We start from the raw sequence: 23,033 nt of genomic DNA, 5'->3' as shown, positions 1-23,033 counted from the left end.
GGAAATAAAGAATTGTCAGAGATTCTGAACAAATATTGTGTACTTGTCTTTAGAGTGCAAGAAACTGAAAGCATTGCAATAATAATAGAATATCTGTGGGTTAAATAGAAAGTGAAATACAAAAACTATTACAATCAAGAGGGAAAAGCTATTAGATAAATGAATGGGACTAAAGGCACACAGTTCCCTTGGGCTAAATGCCCTGTTTACTGAGGTCCAGCGGAATGGCTGCAGAGACAATGGATGTCCTGGCTGTGAGCCTTCTAAATTCCTTAGATCCTGGAAAAGGTCCCAACTGATTGGAAAAATCCAAGTGTAACATGCTTATTCAAGAAAGGAATGAGACAGAAAGGAGGAAGTTGCCGGCCAGTTAACACAACGTCTACCATTGGGATAAATGCTGGGATCCATTACTCAGGTAGTAAGAATAAACAGTTAGTAAATCATAGTTCAGTCAAGCAGTGTCGACAGAGTGTAAGGAAAGGGAATAGGTGTTGGACAAATTTATTGGAGTTCTTTAAGGATGTAGCAACTAGGTGTGGAGAGAGATCAGGGTGTCCTGGTCCATGAAACATAAAATTGGCATGTAGGCAATGCACGTGATTAGGAAGGCAATTGGAACACTGGTCCTTGTTGCAAAGATGATGAAGTATAAAAGCAGAGAGGTCTCGTTACAACAGCAGAGGGCATTGATAAAGCCCACCCTGTAGTATTGCATACCTTCTGTTCTTATTTAAGGAGAACTATATTTACATTGAAGACAGTTCAAAGAAGGTTCACTACTTTGATTCCCGAGATGAAAGGGTTGGCTTACGCTGAGCTGGTTGGGCAATATTGAGTTTGGAAGAACAAAGTGATCCTCTTGGAGAGTTAGGTTAAGAGAAGGCTTGATAGAGTGAATGTTGAGAAGATGAATTCCCTTGTCGGGGAATCTAGAACTAGGGGGATATGTAAGAGTCCAGGCAAAGTGAAGGCAATAAGGAATTTCTTCTGAGTGGGGCTTGAATTTGGGGAACTCTCTATCTTTGGAGTTTGAATCATTAAATAAATGCATTGCTAAGAGGGGCAGATATTTTGTCTACAGCAGAGTTAAATTCTTGGGGGAATAAGCAGGAAATTGGAGCCGAGGCCAAGGCTTGAGGAATGGTGTTACCTACTCCTGCTTCTCTGTCTATATTCTTGTACAAAGCATTGGTGTTACACAGTGAGGAGTTGTTCCTGCTTGTACTGAATTCCAGTTTCCATGAAAATAATAGAATTGAAAATCAAGTTAGTTCTATTTCAACCCGCTCCCTAGTTCATTGCCCAAACAATAAAGGGAAAAATTATCCTTCCTGAAATACTGACTTCACAAACATTGATCAGAAATGGGCCCTTTGGCCTACAATGTCTGTGCCAAACATGATGCCAAGATAAACTAAATTCATCTGTCTGCGCATGACCCATATCCCTCTATTCCTTGCGTATCCATATGCCTATCTAAAAGCTTCTTAAATGCCACTATCGTATCTGCCTCCACCATCATCCCTGGTGGCGTATTTCATTCGCCCACCACCACTGTGTAAAAAATACTCATCTCCCACATCTCCTTTCAACTTTGCCCTTCTCACCTTAAAGCTTTGCTCTCTCGTCTTTGACATTTCCACCCTGGGACTCTCTGCCATATTTCTGAATCTCATCATATTATATACTGATATCAGGCCTCCCCTCAACCTCTGGCATTCCAGAGAAAATAATTAATATAATTAATCAGCAATAGAATTGACACAAGACAAGCAAAATGTTTTAGTCATATGAGTTTAAGTGAACAAATTGATTTCTTCACCATTGAACCACCACCCTAGGACCAGAGGCCACAGCCTCAAAATAAAAGGACTTACCTTTACAAAGGAGATGAAAAGGAATTTAGTCTGAGGGTGGTGAATCTGTGGAGTTCATTGCCACAGACATATTCTCATTGATGAGATTGACAAATTCTTGATTAGTATGGGTGTCAGGGGTGATGGGGAGAAGCAGGAGAATGGGTTGAGAGTGAAAGATAGATCAGCCATGATTGAATAGCGGAATAGACTTAAAGGGCCGAATGGCCTACTTCCACTCCTATAACTTACGAACTTATGAACCATTGCTCAGAAGAACAAAATCAGTTTGGAAGTTATTTTGAAAATATTCTTGGAACGTCCTCAGTTCTTCAGACCTACTTCTTTGACATCTTTAACCAACTGTTAAACTTACTACATCTAAAGCTCATTCTGAAAAGGACTGGGATTCTGGGCAAGCCTATTTACTTCCTCTACTGCAATGAGGGGGGACATCATTGAAACATATCGAATAGTGAAAGGCTTGGATAGAGTGGATATGGAGAGGATGTTTCCACTTGTGGGGGAGTCTAGGACTAGAGGTGACAGCCTCACAATTAAGGGACATTCCTTTAGGAAGGAGATGAGAAGGAATTTCTTTAGTCAGAGGGTGGTGAATTCCAGTAGGCTGTGGAGGCCAAGTCAACGTATACTTTTAAAGCATAGATAGATAGATTCTTGATACGTACGGGTGTCAGGGGTTATGGGGAGAAGGCAGGAGAATGGGGTTAGGGGGGAGAGATAGATCAGCCATGATTGAATGGTAGAGTAGACTTGATGGGCCGATTGGCCTAATTCTGCTCCTATCACTTATGGCCTCCCTCCATTAAGCTGTTGCAGTGAGGCCTTGCACTCCTTTTAAGAATTAGGTAGCTGACCATTTATTGGTTTCTATGAAACACTTCACATTCCTCTCCCCTGACTCTTCTGCCTATCTTTCACTCAGTGCTTAATGCTGCAGAGTATTTTGCATGTAAGAAGATAGGATTGATGTAGATAGGCTGGTAAACCAGGGAAAGCCACAGGCAACGTGGCAGATTCACTTTAGAGAGAATGTTGGTTCATACACTTACCTATTGACTGAATCTGCTGAGCACTTGTAGGCAAACTTCAGTGCTGTTTAATCTCATGCAAGTCATGTATCTGGCTTGCTTGATAGTTAATTATCACAGACACAGTTACTTACCTCATCTATCACCCAGCGTGTGATGTAAATTGGGATGAACTACTTGGCAAAGTTTAAAGCAGGTTTTAGTGAGATGGATTTTCTTCACAAGATGAGATGTGGCCTTACTGCTAGTATTTCTACTGTTTTACATCACTTGCCTGAAAATCCAGATGCACAAACGCAGGTAGTATTTAGTTCCTTGCTGTTGCAGATGCCTCCATTCTGACAGCTGACATTAGCACATGGATCCTTGTATAGGGCACAATGTATACCTGGAAACAAACAACAACTTTATAAAACCAACTATCATTTATAAAAATGTCTTCAACACAGCAAACAGTCCCAAAACTGCTTCGGACAAAGCTATCAAGCAAAATTTAATGCTGATAGACACAAAATAAAGAAGGGTCTCGACCCAAAACATCACCTATTCCTTCTCTCCAGAGATGCTGCCTCCAGCATAACTCCAGTAACTGAGTTACTCCAGCATTTTGTGCCTAACTTCAGTGTAAACAAACCTCTGGCTTTCCTTCCTATACAAAATATAATGCTGGGCTGTTCTCAGTTTTACGTATATCTGTGCTGAGAGACGGTACCACCGGTGAGAGCGTGGACAAATATGTAGATGTTTAAGGGTATCGCAGAGGAGGTGAGGTTTAAAGGTTTAAAGAGCGAATTCGAGATATTGGCAGCTGAAGGCGCTGCAACTGTGGCACAGTGACGCAGCGGTAGAGTTACTGCTTTACAGCGGCAGAGGCCCGGGTTTGATCCTTTGCCAGAACCAAAGCAATGGTGGACGGTAGTTTGAGTGAATTAGGAAAAGGTTGGCCACATTTAATTTGACCAGGAAAATGGTTTCCAAGCAATGGTTGCTGCTCCTGTGATTACAGAAACTGTACAAGTGAAAATCCACATATTATAATCCCGCTTCACATCTAAAATAAAAGCAGAAGGTGCTGGAGCCACACAAAGAGAAACAGAGATACAATTGCAAGGCTCAGACCCTTTGTCAGAACTGGGAAATAGAGTGAATAAGTTGGTATGCACATTTACTAATTTGTCTCACCTTTTCAGAGATATTCCCATGTTTTTACACAACCCTCCCTCCCTCGTCTGCAACTAAAATTAACTTTACTCTCTTTACAAGTTCCGATGAAGGGCCTGAGCCCTGAAATATTGAGCCCTGAAATATTAGCTCTGTTTCTGTATCCACAGGTGCTGCCCTGTGCTCCTGAGTGCCCCCAGCATTTTCTGTTGTTGTTTCGGATTTCACAGTGCCTGCATTTTGTTTGTGATTTCCATCCACTGCTTCACCTCTGGTTCCCGCTAGAATATAACCGCAGGAAGCCGAGTCGAGTCGAGTCAAGTCAAATGGGGTTTATTTGCACATGTATGTTGCCGTACAGGTACAATGAAAATCACGCAGCAACATCATAGCCACAAAGCATAAATTCTATAAAAGTATGCAAAATAGTGAAAAGAAAAAGACTGTGCATAAACACAATTAGAAAACACGTCCATGGTTAGGCAAGAGGTAGTCCATAGTGCTCCATTGCTGAGATGGGATCTGGGTTGTGCAGTAGGTCTGAAGAAGGGTCCCAACCCAAAATGTCATTCATCCTTTTTCTCCGGAGATGCTGCCTGGCCCGCTGAGTTACTCTAGCACTGTGCATAGAAACATAGTCTGCTGATAGGGGAATGAATGTCTCAATGATTAAGGATAATCTTCAGGGTTGTGCAGGTTGGTTCAAGAACCTCATGGTTGTTGGAAAGTTCCTGAACCTGGTGATGTGGGACTGCAGGCTTCTGTACCTCCTGGCCGATGGTGGTTGTGAGAAGAGCTCACAGCCCGGAAAGTGGGGCTCGTTGACAATAGATGTCACTTGCTTGAGGGAGCACGCTTTATACTGATGTTTTCGGGAGGCTGTGCCCATGATGTACTAGGCTGAGTCTCTACTCTGGCTCCAACATTTTGGCTTGACCTGCATTAAAAGGATTTGGCAGAAATTCTGATCTTGATTTGGCTGTTTGGCAAGTGCTAGAATTGGTAATGATCCAGTGCAGCAAGATCATGGGCTCATCTTTGGTGAGTTTTTGCAGTATATTGCCATTAATCCAATGGGTATCTAACAGAATCCATAAGATATTTCCATTGCAATGGATTTCAATGTGTATTTTTAGGTTTCAAGAATGTTTACGAAAGAGGGAAGAACTATGTTCTTAGACAGAAATGAATTATGAGAAGAAACCAGCTGAGGTAAGGAAAAGACAAAACATGAGAAGTGTTGCAATTGAGTTCAGAAGTTCCTGTATGACAATTCAAGAACGAATGAAATATGGCAGCAAAATAATATTGACATTTTTCCCTTATAGGAGAATGTGTGAACTATCAATGGCTTCCGTTCAATTTTTGCCCCATTTTTCAACCTAACCGAGGCTGGATAAAGGTTACAATTGTTCCCACCAACCATGCAATGATGATGCAGGATGCAATATTGGTCCAAACTAACTTTCAGGAGGCTATTATGATGCAGAGAAACATAGTCTGCTGATAGGGGAATGAATGTCTCAATGATTAAAGGATAATCAGGATGTTGATAAAAAAACCTTATCAATGTTGACCCACTGAGTCCACGCTAACCATTGACTACACGTTCCCACTAGCTCAACGTTATCCCACTTTCATATATACTCCACCAGCTGCACTACTGTGCTGTCCTATTATGATTATGAGAGGCAGAGGATAGGGTTGATTTGGAAAGGGTGCCAGTTGTGGCAGGCCTTCAAATACAGGGAAAGCAGTAGTTAATTTAGTGGGAATGTTGTACATAATACTTGCTTACTGAGTTTGCTTCAGCCAACACATTACCTCAGGAGGTTATGTAAAGCAAGAGTCTGATAGCATAAGAAAAAATGCATTTTGCAATGCAATGATTCCCAAAGAAAGTATTGAAAAATTGGTTTCCAACTGCAATTTGACTTCAGTGGTTTAATTGAGCCTATTTATTCAAGGGCCCCACAGTGGGGAACTGAGCTATGTTGTTAGGCAACATTGCAGATTTGATCTCTGGTTTGCGTGGAGCCAGCTGGCTTCTGCTGGGCAATGAACCCTGCACTTGGCTTCAGAAAAAAAGGAAAAATTGGCCAACAGACTTGAATCGTGAATGCTCTAATTGTTCATGTTAGGACAGAACGTAAAATGAACTCAGAAATATCACATTGATCTGTGCAATATTTGTATTTATTTTGCCTTATTTTTGGACTCAATTTGTTGAATATTTTCTTTCTGTTCTCCCCTGCACTACTTATGGTATCCTGGGTGATTCTGGGCAGGATGTTACTGAGGTCAACACTCTTTTGTGGTGCATGGTTGATTTGCAAGTGCGACCTTGAAGTTAGTAACTCTTCCTTTACTTCTCCGTCGTCCTGGGGAAATGTTTGGCCTCCCCTTAACACAGTGTAGCCAGAGATCTGTAGTGCAGCGGTCACATCGCCAGACACCCAGGTTTGATCCTGACCACGGGTGCTATCTGTGGGGAGTTTATACGTTCTCCCTGGGACCAATGGGTTTTCTCTGGGTGCACCGATTTCCTCCCACAGGTTAATCGGCTTCTGTAAATTGCCCCATGTATGTGGAATGACCGAAGGTCGGCGTGGACTCGATGGGCTTGTTTCCAAACTCTAAACTAATCTTTCTAAGCAGATTGCTTCTCCCGTACAAATCTAACGCAAATTCAGAACATTCAGTACCTCAAAACAACTTCAAATCTATACTGCAGCTCTGACCCGAGTCTAAAGGCAAATCTGTTTTGAAAGCATGCACCTTCAATAGTAAATCACATTCAGACTTGTGACTGAACACAAGTCCCTTAAAAACACTGACCTACCTTCATATTCAGCAGGACACAGGCATTCGTAACCATTTACCAAATCTTTGCAGGTGCCCAAGTTCTGACAAGGTGCCGAAAGACATTCATTATATTCCTCCTCACAATACAGACCGTGGTAACCTGTGGAGAACAAAATCTTTGTGCTTAAATCATGCTGTAGAAATGATCATTACAGACTACAAATGAAGGATAACCCAGGTGATAATAGATAGTATCCAACCCACCTTAACATGAAAGGATCATTTGGACATAATATTAATACTTGTGGGCAAACGTGGACTGTGGAAACACACTATTTAAGAGGTGAACTAAATTTGCTCAGACTAATTTATTTTTTATCTATCTTTCATGGAATCATTTGAAATGGTGGCATATATCCTCCTGAACTGAGGAAGCTGTTGAGAATAAACCACATGCTGGTAGGTTTGGAGTTACGCACAGGATATAGATCATAGAAAGGTACAGCACAGGAACAGGCCCTTCGACCCACAATGTTTGTGCTGAACATAATACCAAGATAAACTAATCACTTCTGCCTGGACATGATCCATACACCTCCATTTCTGGCATATCCATGTGCTTATATAAAAGCCTCTTAAATGCCATCATCCACTCTCTGTGCAAAAAAACTTGCCTTGCACATCTTCTTTCAAGTTTCCCCTCTCTGCCTAAAGCTGTGCCCTCTAGTCTCAGACATTTCCACCCTGGAAAAGGTCAGACTAAGGATGGCAGATATCCTTCCTTAAAAGACATTAGTGGATCCGATGAAGTTTTAACAAACAATCTGGTAACTTCATGTTTGCTTAAATTAGTTTTTAAATACTAGAATTTAAATTTCTCAGCTACCCAGGTGAGATTTGAACTCCTGTCTTTGGATCAAAGGTGCAATGGTATTTAGTCCATTTATTGTAAGAAAATAATGGAATTCTGCCAATGTTTAATTCACTAAATTATTTCATTGAAATTTTCTCTGTTAATATTTAGATGGATATTCAATTAGAAAAACAGATAACCAACTATTGTTAGCAAATACATTGTCAAATAACTCATGCTTTAATCGAGTTATTTAATTTGGATGCTGTTCTTGGATGCTGTTCTTGGAGCTATTTATTCACAAAATGTTGGAGTAACTCAGCAGGTCAGGCAGCATCTCGGGAGAGAAGGAATGGGTGACGTTTCGGGTCGAGACCCTTCTTCAGACTGATGGAGCTGATGCCCCATTGTTGCTGTGTTCTCACTTCTGAATATTCTGCGCCCTGGTGCAGTTTGTAATTTGTAATTTCAACAGATATCTATGTCAGAAACCTGACAGGATCTTCATTCATGGTGTAAGCTTAGAATTACCTGCTGAGTAATCCTTAACACATCAAATTTAGAGTTTTAGTAATGCAGCATGGAAACAGGCCCTTCGGCCGATCGAGTCCACACCGACCATCAATCACCCTTTCACACGACTTCTATGTTGTGACACTTTCTCATCCACTCCCTACACACTAGGAGCAATTTAAAGAGGCCAATCAACCCACAAACCAGGAAACCAGAGCACCCGGAGGAAACCCACACAGTCACAGGGAGAACGTGCAAACTCCAAACAGACAGCACTTGAGAGCAGGATCGAATTGACAGGATCGATCTGGCACTGTGAGGCAGCAGCTCTCCCAAAATGCTGCACCATTTGGAATTTGAGTTTTTAAAACTATAATTTAGTCAACTACTATGATAATTGGTTACCATAATATAGTTTTATGACAGTCGCAAAAATAAAAAATAAAACATATTGAAAATTTTAGCAAAAACAAAGCAAAACACTTTGCTTGTCACTGCAGCTTGGCCAATAGATGGCAGTGTTAAATTACAATATGTTTATGTGATGGGGGGGAAACAGTGACGTTAAAACTATGATTTTATAGTGTCTGCACATTGAACTCTCATCCTGACATTTGGCTCTGCTGAAATCAACCGGACTGAATCGCAGAAGGGGAGTTTAATGAATATACCCAGCTGTGTTTATGTTTCCTGCAGATGACCCTGGGCAAAAGCACACCACAAAATATCAGAAAAAGTCAAGAAGTTGGATTTTCAGATGAGAGCCCTTCATGAAATGTCCTTCAGGGGAAAGGTGTACAGTATAAACTACTGGAAAAATTACCAATGCCTCTCCCTCTCAAATCCTCACAATATATGTCCGTGATGACCTTTGCCATGATTTATTCCTGTCACTTAAAAAAAATTATGACTAATCTATTATTTCCCCTATCTTAATTGTGTGACATTAGCTACAGATTAATGATATGAATAAATGAACAGTATGACATTCTGAGTTAATGATTCTGCCAAAGTAATAAACAATGGAAAGTCATATTAACATGTTAAGCATCACTTTGTTGGCAGTAGTTTCTCCCATCCCAATATTTAATCAATGAATGGTATAACATTATTGGGCACTATTTCATCTGAATGTATCTCTTCCCAAATAATCACACACTTAGATTTTTGTGGGATGTTATGCGTTCGGGTTGGGTTACAGTTAGGGACTGGGATAAAGTCTGGGTAATTGACATATTATGCACTTCAGAACTGGATTGATGATGAAGAAAGCAGAGAAAAATGCAGGGTCCATAAGAGCTGGGGATTGGGATCTGCTGGAATAATCCAGCAGGGAACCAACTTGATAAACCAAATGGGTTCTTTCCCTCCAGTTTCCATGATCCAGGAAGATATTGGGTTAAAAAAATAATTTTCTATGCAACATGTAGGATGGAGTTTTCATACAATCTTAATTTTTTGATGCACAGGGTTTAAGGTCATCAGGTAATTAGGAGTAGAATTAGGCCATTCGGCCCATCAAGTCTACTCTGCCCTTCAGTCATGGCTGATCTATCTCTCCCTCCTAACCCCATTCTCTTGCCTTCTCCCCATAACCTCTGACACCTGTACTAATCAAGAATCTATCTATCTCTACCTTAAAAATATCCACTGACGGCCTCCACAGCTTTCTGTGGCAAAGAATTCCACAGATTCACCACCTCCTGACTAAATAAATTTCTCCTCATCTCCCTAAAAGAACGTCCTTTTATTCTGAGGCCATGACCTATAGTCCTAGACTCTCCCATTAGTGGAAACATCCTCTCCACATCCACTCTATCCAAGCCTTTCACTATTCTTGCCAATTACTTTGTGCCATGAACTAATAATTCGCTATTACCCTGTTTCCACTCCATCACTCCAGCAATGCACTGATCACCAGGATGTGCTCAGGTCTAAGTGTCCTCTCCACTGGTTCTGTCTCTGGAAAACTGGAGATGTAAAACCACCCAAATATAATTAACTTGCTAAGGTGCTTGGACATCGAAAAGTTACATTGTCAAGCTACACATGAACGACTGAGCAATAAGGGCAATTCTAACCAGCCCTTAGCTCAAAAATAGTCCGAAGAAAGGTTCCGACCCAAAACATCACCTATCCATGTTCTCTGGAGATCCAGCAGTTTGGGGGTTTTTTCCTCAAAAATGGATAATTAAGCTGAAACAGATATGAACTGAAAATTGAGGGAGGTGCCAAACTTGATGAAAGTTCGTTCACACCAATTTTACATTATTGCACAATGCCAAAATTACCTTTAATTAGAGATCACAAAATGAGAGAAACAAACGTATTTCAATGTTAAATGTAGGCCCTTTGTTTGAAATTAGAGTTGAGACACCTTACTGGAACAATAGAGAGGATTCTGTATCAATTAACTGAGTTGCCAAATTATATCATGGCCTTGTACTTTATTTTCAATCAATAAAGACTGGTAAAGCCAATAAAATAAACACCGTTAGTTTGCCAAGCTGAAGCAATGGATATTTTAAAGGTGGAAATTGACAGACTCTCGATTAGTATGGGTGTCAGGGTTATGGGGAGAAGGCAGGAGAATGGGGTTGATGGGAAAAGATAGATCTGCCATGATTGAATGGCAGAGTAGACTTGATGGGCCGAATGGCCTAATTCTGCTCTGAAATGTATGAACTTATGAAAGCTAGCTTTTTCAATTACCTGTCCATCAATGTGGATGGGATGCAGTTAATTCACCTGCAGGGACAGAATCTTATTTAGGTTAATGTCCCAGTTCTAGTTTCATGACCTGTTTTAGTTAGAATTCTTGTTCAGGATAAAATCCTTGGTGGTGTGTTTCTGAAACCCATACAGCATGTGGCCACGTTACACAGTCTTGGACAGTGGTGGATTACTGAAGTAGATCGGCAGCCTGGGCATAAGGCTAACATTGTTCATTTGCTACACATTACAAACAGCCTCATTTCAAAGATTTATGTGTTAGTAAAGAATAATTTAAAAAAATTGCTGGAGGAACTCAGCATTCAGGCAGCATCTGTGGAGAGAAATGGACAGCGATGTTTGAGGTCAGGAACCTTGTTCAGGGTCTGCTCACTAGATGCTGCCTGACCTACTGAGTTCCTCCAACAGTTTGTTTCTTTACTCAGGATTCCAGCATCTACAGTTTCTTGTGACTCTATGTAATACTTTTGATTTTCATGGGAAATGGCATAGGATGTTTTAAGCTTAAGGCTACTGGGTTGAAGGAAGATCAGTTACACATTCCAATAGTCATTAGAAAGCACCGTAAAAACATATTATAAAATTCATTTATAGGATAGAAGCACGAGTTAAATGACACCAGAGGTGGATTATTGGGGATATGCCTCTCCCTTTGATCTCCAGTATTCATTTAATTATCTATGTCTAGGGTAGAATTTTTTCTCCCAATGAACTGACCCTGAGAAACAATCTCCAGAGGTCATGGAGAGTTGACATTTTGAGCCAGACTGTTTCAGGTTGGGACCTGAAATGCCACCTATCCATGTTTTCCGAAGATGCTGTCTGACCCGCTGAGTTACCTCAGCACTTTGTGTCCTTTTGTGTAAACCAGCAACTGTGAAAACGGGGAGGATGAGACGGAGTTTCTTCCCACAGGCCATCAGGACTGTCAACTTTTATAACTCCAGAGACTAAATTTTTGTCTACACTATAGTAACTTATTAACTTTATTTATATGCTGTAACTGTAATTCTTTTTCGTGCACAATCCGCAGGCATTGCCACTTTCATTTCACTGCACATCGTGTATGTGTATGTGACAAATAAACTAAACTTGAAACTTGAACTGCAGTTCCTTGTTTCTAAACACCAGAGGTGGTCAGATGAAGCTGATGCTGTGCATCATTGGTACTCTGACCTAATGCTTGGTTGACTAGCCAGCTTTACAATTCACCTTTCTTGTATGATCAAAGGGCCTAGTGGTCAAAAAGGCTTTCGGCACATTGGCCTTTATCAGCCAGACTATTGGAATATAGGAGTTGGGAGGGCATGTTGCAGTTATATAAGACGTTGGTGAGGCCAAATTTAGGGTATTGTGTTCAGTATTGGGCACCGAGTTATGGGAAATATGTTGTCAAGCTGGAAAGGGTACAGAGAAGATTTACAAGGATGTTGCCAGGACTCGAGGGTCTGACCTATAAGGAGAGGTTGAGCAGGCTGGGACTCTATTCCTTGGAGCGCAAGAGGAGGAGGGTTGATCTTATAGAGGAGTACAAAATCATGACAGGAATAGATTGGGGAAACGCACAGAGTCTCGTCCAGAGTAAAGGAATCAAGAGGCAATGCAGGTTTAAAGTGAGGGGGGAAAGATTTAATAGGATCCCGAGAGTTAGCTTTTTTACACAAAGGGTGGTGGGTGTATGGAATGAGCTGCTGGAGGAGGTCATTGAGGCAGATATCGCAATATTTCAGCAACATTTCGACAGGTACATAGGAAGGATAGGTTTAGAGGGATATGGATCAAATGCAGGCAGGTACTTCTAGTGTAGATGAGACATGTTGGTCGGTGTGGGCAAGTTGGGCCTATTTCATCTCTGAATAACTCTATGACTCTACGATTCTATGGCCACAATCTGTATTTGCACCTTGTTAATACACATCTCTATGGCAGTGGATGCAGATTTTATATTGGTTGCCACATTATGTTATACTGACACATCTAGAGTGAGACCATGTCTGCTGCCTTTTAATCAGTGTTCTGGAATCCATAAAGCCTGTCCTGTAGGAAATCGCTCCCAAACACAAGGTCAGTTCTTTCCTTGAACAGAAATATTCACTGCACCGGTGCTTACCATTTTAACTTTCCTTCCCATTCCCATACTGACCTTTCTGTCCTGGACCTCCTCCATAGTCAGATTGAGATCACACGCAAACTGGATTTACAGCACCTCATATTCGGCTTGGGTAGTTTACAATCCAGTGGTATGAACAGTGAATTCTCCAAGTTTAGATAACTAACACCCCTTCTCTATATTTCCCCCTCTCTTCCTTGGTCCCCACCTTGATGTCTCCCCATTTCTCCCACAATCCCACCCCTTCCCCCCCCCCCCCCACCCCCCAATCCCCTCCCACTTATATCCCTTTCTCTGACTTCTGATTTTATGTCACTTCTCTTCTTATCTCAGTCTTCCGTCTTTTCCTCTCTGGTCTTTGTCTAACCATCCTTTGCTCAACCCTTTGTTAATCAAACTCCTAAACATCCCCCCACACACTTATCCACCTATCAATTGCAAAGTTTTATCCTGCCCCCACCTCTCTTCCAGCTTTCTCTCCTCCACTGCAATCAGCCTGAAGAAGGGTCCCGAACTGAAACGTCGCCTATCCATGCTCTCCGCGGACACTGCCAGGCCCATTGAGTTACTCTGGGACTTTGTGTCCTTCATTGTACCGGCGTGGCATTCTTACTGAAGCCAGGGCAAAGAAGCAAAGACATTCACGGAGCCATGCAACGTACCTGGGGCACAGAGGCATTTGTAGCTGGTGTCAACACTGCGGCAGACACCGTGGGAGCAGGGATTCAGGGCACAGAAGTCGATCAGCTGAGCACAGGCTGGCCCAGTGTAGGCTGGGCTGCAGTTACAACTATACGATGTGCCATCTGCAAAGCAGGTGCCATTGTTCTGGCAAGGTGACAAAGCACACGGGTCTATCTTCTGATCACACGTGGGGCCTGTAAAACCTGTGGTGTAATTCACAAGCAAGTCCGTTAGTGTCACACGGAGAGAAAAGAAACATGATTTGTGAATTTAAAGCTGAGGCTCGGTATCTAGAGACACAGTGAGGGGGAGTTTCCTTGGGGATTCTCCCTGTATATCAGGTAATTGTAACAAAAATACAACGTACTGAATAAATAGATATTGCTGAATTTTCACCACAGATAAAACAATTGACAAAGAAGGTGCAGAAGCCCCCTGTGATGAGTGAACCTGTGAATTCATCACAGAAGAAAACTGTCAAAGCAGAGGTTTAAAGGACATCTGACTGTGAGCTGCCGTCCCTACGACCTGCCGAGGGAATTCACCTCAGCTATCCTGACAGAAGTTTACACTCCCATGCAGAAGTCAAGCTTGCTCTGCAAGAACTGTATTCCATTATCAATAACCTTGAGACAAAACGCCTTGCTCGGTGTAGCCAGAGACGTCAATCAAGCCAACCTCAAGGTCGCACTACCAAAGTACTACCAGCATGTCTCTTGCTCCACCACGAGCCACAATGGTCGAAAACTTCACATTCCTTGGAGTCAATATCACTACCAACTTTTCCTGGACCACCCATATTGGACCACCCAACGCCTCTACTTCCTTAGAAGGCTTAGGAAGTTTGGCATGTCCCCTACAACTCTCACCAACGTCTACAAATGCATCATAGAAAGCATTTTATCAGGATGCATCACAGCTTGATTGGGAACAGCTCCATCCAGGACCGTCAGTAATTGCAGCGAATTGTGGACGCAGGCCAGGTCATCACCCAAACCAACCCTCCCTTCGATTGATTCCATTTATACACCACGCTGCCTCAGCAAAGCCAGCAGCATAATCAAGGACGAGTCGCACCCTGGCCACTCCCTCTTCTCCCCTCTCCCATCAGGCAAAAGGTATAGAAGAGTGGAAATGCACACCACCAGATTCAGGGACAGTTTCTGCCCAGCTGTTATCAGGGAACTGAATCATCCTGCCACAACCAGAGAGCAGTGCTGAACTACTACCCACCTCTGATGTCCCTCAGACTATCCTTGACCGGACTTTGCTGGCTTTACCTTGCACTAAACGTTACTCCCTTATCATGTATCTATACACTCACTGTAAATGGATTGATTGGAATCATGTATTGTCTTTCTGCTGAGTGGCTAGCATGCAACAAAAAGCGTTTCACTTTTCACACATGACAATAAACTGAACTGAAATCTATGTAAAGGAAGGAATTGCAGATGCTGGTTTACATCGAAGATGTATGAATATTCACGGAAGCATTTGCTCTCTCTCCGTCCCTCCCCCACTCTAGTCATCCTACCAGTTTCACTGTGTCCTGCTTAGTTTCACTGTTCATATCCCCTCTACCTTTCTTTGATCATTGGTGCTGGCTTTGATTTGTTCTTTTCATGCCTTTCATTCATTTGTTCTCTGTACCTTTCATACCTCTAGTTTCCCTCTCCCCTGACTCAGTCTGAAAAAAGGGTCTCGTCCTGAAACATGACCTATTCCTTTTCTCCAGAGATGCTGCCTGACCTGCTGAGTTACTCCAGCATTTTGACTCTAAATACAATCTAGTTTTGTCTTTTTAGTGTTTATTTTTTTCACAATAAAGCTGGACTGTAGGCTTCATCGCTGGTTTTAATATTTAGGATGCAACTCACTGTAACTGGAGTGTGAATCTGCTGCAAATTGTAATGCAACACACACTTTCAGCTTTAATCTGACACCACAGGGAGTAATTCCCCATTGTTTGCAGGGACTAAACTTGTGCAGAGTTTCAGCTGCCAGTCGTACAAAATGTCTCACATTTGGTTTATTAGGTCACTCCCATGAATCACAGAATAAGGCTGTGTTCTGCCTCCTACCTCAATCAAACAATACCCAATCTCATAAGAATGCTTCCAATTAAATAGTTTTAGACAGTTATTTCTGGAAATTTCACCTCGTTAATCAGTCTTTGCAGGTAGTACCATTAGTTCGGGCTGTTTTTTAAAATTTTCTTGTCAGAAGAGCGTTGTATTTTTACAACTACATTTACCCAAATTGTCAGATTTTGGATCGAATGAAGAGAAAACTTATCTAGGAGTACACTTCACTGCCGTTCCCTTCCACTCCCAATGCAGACCCTGCAGCAACCTGCTACAAGTAATCGGTGTTGGATGAACCAAGCCAATTATGTTGTCGGTGGAGGAGTGCGGGATGAAGAGATAAAAACGTTAATCGTAACACCCTTCCCACCATGGGTACAGAAAGTGGCGGCACAGTGGCGCAGTGGTAACATTACTGCCTTACAGCGCCAGAGACCCGGGTTCGATCCTGACTAAGGGTGCTGCCTGTACGGAGTTTGTACGTTCTCCACGTGACTGCGTGGGTTTTCCCCGGGTTTTCCTCGTTTCACCCTACACTCCAAAGATGTACAGGTTTGGAGGTTAATTGGCTTTGGTAAACATTGTAATTTGTCCCTAGTATTTAGGTTAGTGCTCGTGTAAGGGAAAGGCTGCTCGGCACAGACACGGTGGGCCGAATAGCCTGATTTTGCAGTGTATCGCTAAACTAAACCTAAAATAATCTACATAAAAGATAGAAAAATAAAATAAAATACTTATTTAGAAATCGCACCTTATTTAGAAATCGCATACTTTCAGACCGTTCCAAAGAGCGTCACAACCAATTAAGCAGCAATGAAGACAGCGCAATTCTTGCTGTGTGACACTGTCACCTCTACACTTGAGATCTCACCACCTGGCTCCAAGTATCCAGGCCAATGAACTGTCAAATAAACTACTGAAGTTTTGAAATGTTATATTAAAAGTTACCATTTGGTCCATTAACCTTGCCGCTGTACTTTGTTATCGTCAATTTTCACTCTCTCCTCATGAAGAGTTTTGAATCTGTAGAATTCTCTGCCTCAGAAGGCAGTGGAGGCCAATTCTCTGAATGCAGGGGGAGTCCAGAACCAGGGGCCACAGTTTAAGAATAAGGGGTAGGCCATTTAGAACGGAGATTAGGAAAAACCTTTTCACTCAGAGAGTTGTAAATCTGTGGAATTCTCTGCCTCAGAAGGCAGTGGGGGCCAATTCTCTGAATGCATTCAAGAGAGAGCTAGATAGAGCTCTTAAGGATAGCGGAGTCAGGGGGTATGGGGAGAAGGCAGGAACGGGGTACTGATTGAGAATGATCAGCCATGATCACATTGAATGGCGGTGCTGGCGGCTCGAGGGGTCGAATGGCCTACTCCTGCACCTATTGTCTATTGTCTATTAAGATATTGCTTCCTCACAGGGACATGGGAATACTTAGTGCAACCTGAAGACAATTTCTAAGATCCTATGTTTAGCTGGAGGAAGTTGAACCTCTTTGCTGACTGGTTGGTAAACAAGCATCTTATAATGCAGAGGCAGCGGACGGGTTGAGGAAGGTGGTGAAGAAATCAAATTCAAAATCATAAAACAAGTTGAGTTTATTGTCATAAGCATAAGTATGGTGAGGTACAGGCACAAAGAAAAATCTTGTTAGCAGCAGCATCATAGTCACATGGACCTGTCTAGATTTGTCACTGTACTCCCTTCCAAAGCGTGCTTGAAAGGCATGCAAAGAAGTGTGCATCAAGAAACAGATGTGATGTGAGCCAAAGCCTGATGATTTTGGTGCCAGATGACAATATGAGGATATGATTCATAGATAATTTTGATATCAAAATTAACTCCTCACCCTTTCCATATCACCTCAGTGGGATTTCTGATTTAAGTTTTCCAATTCATTTAGAAAAGTCTTATACAGGTGTAAAGTATTGCCCTTTTATTTAAGTTGCAATAATCAAAGCATATAAAATCTCTCCACTCCTAAATATTACCTTTGAAACAACAGCATCGTTTACAATGAATCATTCAGTTATTTTGATTTTGTCGTAATTATCTTTTGTTTTGATTCAATTGCTGAGTGAATATCTAAACGTGTTATAAAAAAATCAAATGAGTTAATTATGTTGTGTAACTCACACAGAATTTGACATGGCTCCATATTGGATTATGAATTATATATCCATGCAGATATTTGTGAATTAATCGAAAAGCGATTCACTCCCAAAAACCGTGTTCCTCCTAATTGATCTATTGTGCATTTCTCAGTCCATCGGTAAGTGATTACACATTCACTTGCCAGGAAATCACTGTCTGGGACAGCTTCTCAAACCTTCTCAACTTCTATCTCCTCCTTTAAGACCATCCTACTTGAAGAGCGTTTTGGCTGTTTTTCCTCACATGCCCGTTATTTACTGCCGGTTGAGATACGTCACAAAATTACAGCTGCGAAATAAATGCAAATCCTCACACTGGCTTTTAATCTCCCACGTTTCTTTGTGTCTGAGTCTCGTGGAGCTGGCAGGTTAATCCCTGATTCAGCTTTTGCAGTTCTGCATCTTATAGAGACGTCCAATTACCAAGGCATCTTGATAACTGAGAGAAACAATTATGTTAACTGAAAAAAAAAAAGTTTAATCTGCTTGAACACTGCACAAGCCTATTAAAGGATCAGTGCAGTAACAACGCACTCCAGAAGCAGGGGCAGCAAGTTGATTTATTTTAGGGCTGCTAAAACACTATGCTATCATATGAAAACACAGGCATGGAGTCAGGTCTGAGTTTCAAAACAGTTTGTCTCTATTGTGATTACAGAATTATTTGAACAGTTTTTGGCACTTGGATTTTTAAATTACCATAGCTGTAATCATCCTAGCGATGCATGAAGTAATAAAGAGCACTTGCTTTGTGTAGAATTAATGGCTGCTTCGTTAGACAAGGACCTTTCTCAAACTCATTATATTACATCTCTGGAAGTGAGTTTATGCCACCACATTTATAAAACCATTTCTAAAATGTAATAGCACATGAAGATTGAAGAACTAAACAGACTGAAGAAGGCTCTCTGCCCGAAAAGCTAACTATTCCTTTTCTTCAGAGATGCTGTCTGACCCGCTGTTACTCCAGCTATTTGTGTCTATCTTCGGTTTGAACCAGCATCTGCAGTTCCTTCCTAAACATGTAATATAACATCCTCCATATCTCCTTGCATTTCATTACCTCAATGTTCGTGAGCATCCTTGGCACTCGTTTTTTCAGTTTCCAAATTGCTGATTAGAGTTCTCCAGTTACCCGGCTGTCTTACTGTAGCAGAATTCACCGATAGACCATGGGGGTGGCACAGTGGAGCCGCGATGGAGTTGCTGCCTCACAGTGCCAGAGACCCAGGTACGAGCAAATATGGGCCCCATATCTGAGGATGTGCTGGCTCTGGAGAGGGTCCAGAGAAGGTTTACAAGAATGATTCCAGGAATGAGTGGGTTAGCATATGATGAGCGTTTGACAGCACTGGGCCTCGACTCGCTGGAGTTTAGAAGGTTGAGGGGGGGGACCTCATAGAAACTTACAGAATAAAGAAAGGCATAGATAGAGTCGATGTGAAAAAGGATGTTTCCACTGGTGGGAGAGGACCAAAGGCCATAGCCTCAGAATTAAAGGGCGCTCTTTTAGAAAGGGAGGAACTTCTTTGATCAGGCGGTATCTGTGGAACTCATTGCCACAGAGGGCTGTGGAGGCCAAGTCAGTGGATATTTTCAAGGCAGAGATAGACAAATTCTTGATTAGAACAGGTGTCAAGGGTTAGGGGAAAAGGCAGGAAAATGGGATTAGGAGGAGAGATCAGCCACGATTGAATGGAGGAGTAGACTCGATAGGCCGAAGACTCCTTTAACTTGTGAACGTGACTACGCGTGCTGCCTGTCGGAGTTTGTATGTTCTCCCCGTGATCGTGTGGGTTTTCTCCGGGAATAGACAATAGACAATAGGTGCAGGAGTAGGCCGTTCGGCCCTTCGAGCCAGCACCGCCATTCAATGTGATCATGGCTGATCATTCTCAATCAGTACCCCGTTCCTGCCTTCTCCCCATACCCCCTGACTCCGCTATCCTTAAGGGTTCTATCTAGCTCTCTCTTGAATGCATTCAGAGAATTGGTCTGCACTGCCTTCTGAGGCAGAGAATTCCACAGATTCACAACTCTCTGACTGAAAAGGTTTTTCCTCATCTCCGTTCTAAATGGCCTACCCCTTATTCTTAAACTGTGGCCCCTTGTTCTGGACTCCCTCAACATTGGGAACATGTTTCCTGCCTCTAACGTATCCAACCCCTTAATAATCTTATACGTTTCGATAAGATCCCCTCTCATCCTTCTAAATTCCAGTGTATACAAGCCTAGTCGCTCCAGTCTTTCAACATATGACAGTCCCGCCATTCCGGGAATTAACCTAGTAAACCAAAACTGCACACAGTACTCCAAGTGCGGTCTCACTAGGGCCCTGTACAAATGCAGAAGGACCTCTTTGTACCTATACTCAACTCCTCTTGTTATGAAGGCCAACATTCCATTGACTTTCTTCACTGCCTGCTGTACCAGCATGCTTCCTTTCAGTGACTGATGCACTAGGACACCCAGCTCGCGTTGTACGTCCCCTTTTCCTAACTTGACACCATTCAGATAATAATCTGCCTTCCTATTCTTACCACCAAAGTGGATAACCTCACACTTATCCACCTTAAACTGCATCTGCCATGCATCCGCCCACTCACACAACCTGTCCAAGTCACCCTGCAACCTCATAGCATCTTCCTCACAGTTCACACTACCACCCAACTTTGTATCATCTGCAAATTTGCTAATGTTACTTTTAAACTCCGTTTTTTTCCCCACATTCCAAAGACGAGCAGGTTTTTAGCTTAATTAGCTTCTGTAAACTGCCCCTAGTGTGTCGGATACGAAAGTGGGATAACATAGAACTAGTGTATGGGTGATCGATGGTCAGTGTGGACTCGGGTGGGCCGAAGGGCATGTTTACATGCTGTTTCGCTAAACTAAACTAAAGAATAACAACGTTTTATGAAAATGTGGCTATCCAGTGAGGTTTGTTCAAGAGAAACGAGCAAATGTCAGTGACGATTTTGGAATTCAGTTCCTTACTGAAAGAGTTATTTCAAAAGAAATTATTAAAATAAAAGCAACTGGAATTGGACATTGCTTCATAAAGTTGTGCCATATTCAAAGACATCAATAGCACGAACAGTCACACTCAAATGCCCAGTGCATTATTCACAGTTCAACATTTATCACTCAGTTTATATCAAATAAAAAATCATTCTGGCTATTCTAATCACATCTATTTGTGAGACCACGCCTCTCACACATTCCTTATATTCCAATGAAGACTTAATTCCAAAAGTAGCTTATTGGCTCTGAAGTAATTGGGATCAACCTGCCATCCCAGAAGGTGCTATATAAATTCAAGTCCTTACTTAAGGTAGTAATTCCAAACTGTAATTTAGTTGCAAATAGCTAACTATTCTAATTTTGCTTTCTTAAATCAAAATCAAGTGAGAGGAAGTAAGTTCTGATTACTCACTAATGCTTATTTTATTATTCTTCATTTCAAACATTTTCATGTTGTGATATGGAACAAATTGCCCTTCTGTGGTGAGTGAGTTAAAATGTATTTTATCTAAATCATTAAAAATGGGCCCCAGATGTTACAATGTCCAGGGGGATCGATTATATATGTTGCATTTGTCTGTCCTTACTGATGCATGAAATTTATTTAGATATTCTAGCTGCCTTTCACGGCAGATGTAGCTATTAGATTCTGGGGTTGCTTCGAGTGAATAGCAGGGGAAAATGAACTCAAAAATTATTTACAGCCAGTATTTTATTTGTTGGTAACAATTTTGTCTTAGGGAATGTAATGAAAATTGTAAATTCAAAATGCTTTATAAACTAAAAACAAATGTTACCAACCCAAATAATGTAAATTTGTGCAGTTGCATACTTTTGCTGCACAGCTTCAGTAAATGAGCATAAAAAAGGAATTCACCCATTCCTTCTCTTCTGAGATGCTGTCTGACCTGCTGAATTACTCCAGCATTTTGTGAATACCTTCGATTTGTACCAGCATCTGCAGTTATTTTCTTACACAAAGTGCTGGAGTAACTCAGCGGGCCAGGCAGCATTTCTGGAGAAAAAGGATGTGTGATGTTTCGGGTCGGGACCCTTCTTTGGACTGAAAATAGAGTGGAGGGAACTGGAGGTAAAAAAAAAGGCCAGAACAAAGCAGGGCTGGCAACAGATCACCAATGAAGGGTGGAGCCCACAATGGCCCATTGTTGGCTGGGGAAGAGGTGATAAGGAAGGGATACAAGGATGTGAACAGGGGAACAAGGGTGGCGGAGGGGGAAGGAGGGAATGCAAGGGTTATTTGAAATTAGAGAAATCAATGTTCATACTGCTGGATTGTAAGCTGCCCAAGAGAAATACGAGGTGCTGTTCCTCCAATTTGCCTGTGGCCTCACTCTGACACTGGAGGCCCAGGACAGAAAGGTCAGTATGGGAATAGGAAGGGGAGTTAAAATGTTTGGTGATCGACTGAGTTGCAAAAATTCTGGATTTCTTTCTGGCTTCCCAGAGAGTCTGACAAGCCAATACATGGTGGTGTCCTGATACCAGTGTTGCTCAGTGTTTTCTCCATTAACGGCTTGAACCACATTTTCTGGCTGTTTCCTCCACATCAGTGTGGCCAGCATTGACCATGGGTCATTGCTGCGGAGAATTTGCGCTCACATAGAGTGATACAGTGTGGAAGCAGGTCGTTTAGCCCACTTGCCCACAACGACCAACATGTCCCATCTACACTAGTCCCACTTGGATGATATCTTTCTAAAATTGTCACATCCATGTACCTGTATAATTGTTTCTTAAATGTTGCGATAGTTCCAGCCTCAACTACCTCCTCCGGCAGCTTGTTCCATCACCCTTTGTGTGAAAAGCACACCCATCAGATTCCAATAAAAACTTTCCCCCTTCTCCTTAAACCTATACCCTCTGGTTCTCGATTCCCCCACTCTGGGCAAGAGACTCCTTTGCGGTAGAAGACTGACCCCAATAGCTTTGCACCTTAGAAGCTGAGGTCAGTGCTGGGGCTGCTACTCTTCACGTTGTATATTAATGATTT

At 42.1% G+C, this 23,033-nt stretch overlaps 1 protein-coding gene across 2 annotated transcripts in view; it reads right to left on the bottom strand.

The window, feature by feature from the left end:
- Positions 1 to 23,033, bottom strand: part of dner (delta/notch-like EGF repeat containing) — a 220,659-nt gene that overhangs the window by 16,466 nt on the left and 181,160 nt on the right. For both annotated transcript variants that reach the window (XM_078410395.1, XM_078410396.1), the window contains exons 8-10: positions 13,749 to 13,973; positions 6,915 to 7,037; positions 3,186 to 3,299 (exon numbers count right to left, since the gene is read on the bottom strand). In XM_078410395.1, the coding sequence (XP_078266521.1) occupies positions 3,186 to 3,299; positions 6,915 to 7,037; positions 13,749 to 13,973 (462 nt within the window). The remainder of the gene's footprint in view (positions 1 to 3,185; positions 3,300 to 6,914; positions 7,038 to 13,748; positions 13,974 to 23,033) is intronic.

Source organism: Rhinoraja longicauda, chromosome 13 (genome assembly GCF_053455715.1).
Source record: "Rhinoraja longicauda isolate Sanriku21f chromosome 13, sRhiLon1.1, whole genome shotgun sequence".
Classification (NCBI taxonomy): Eukaryota; Metazoa; Chordata; class Chondrichthyes; order Rajiformes; family Arhynchobatidae; genus Rhinoraja; species Rhinoraja longicauda.
Note: the sequence above shows the minus strand (reverse complement) of the source record. Positions and strands in the feature narration are given on the sequence as shown.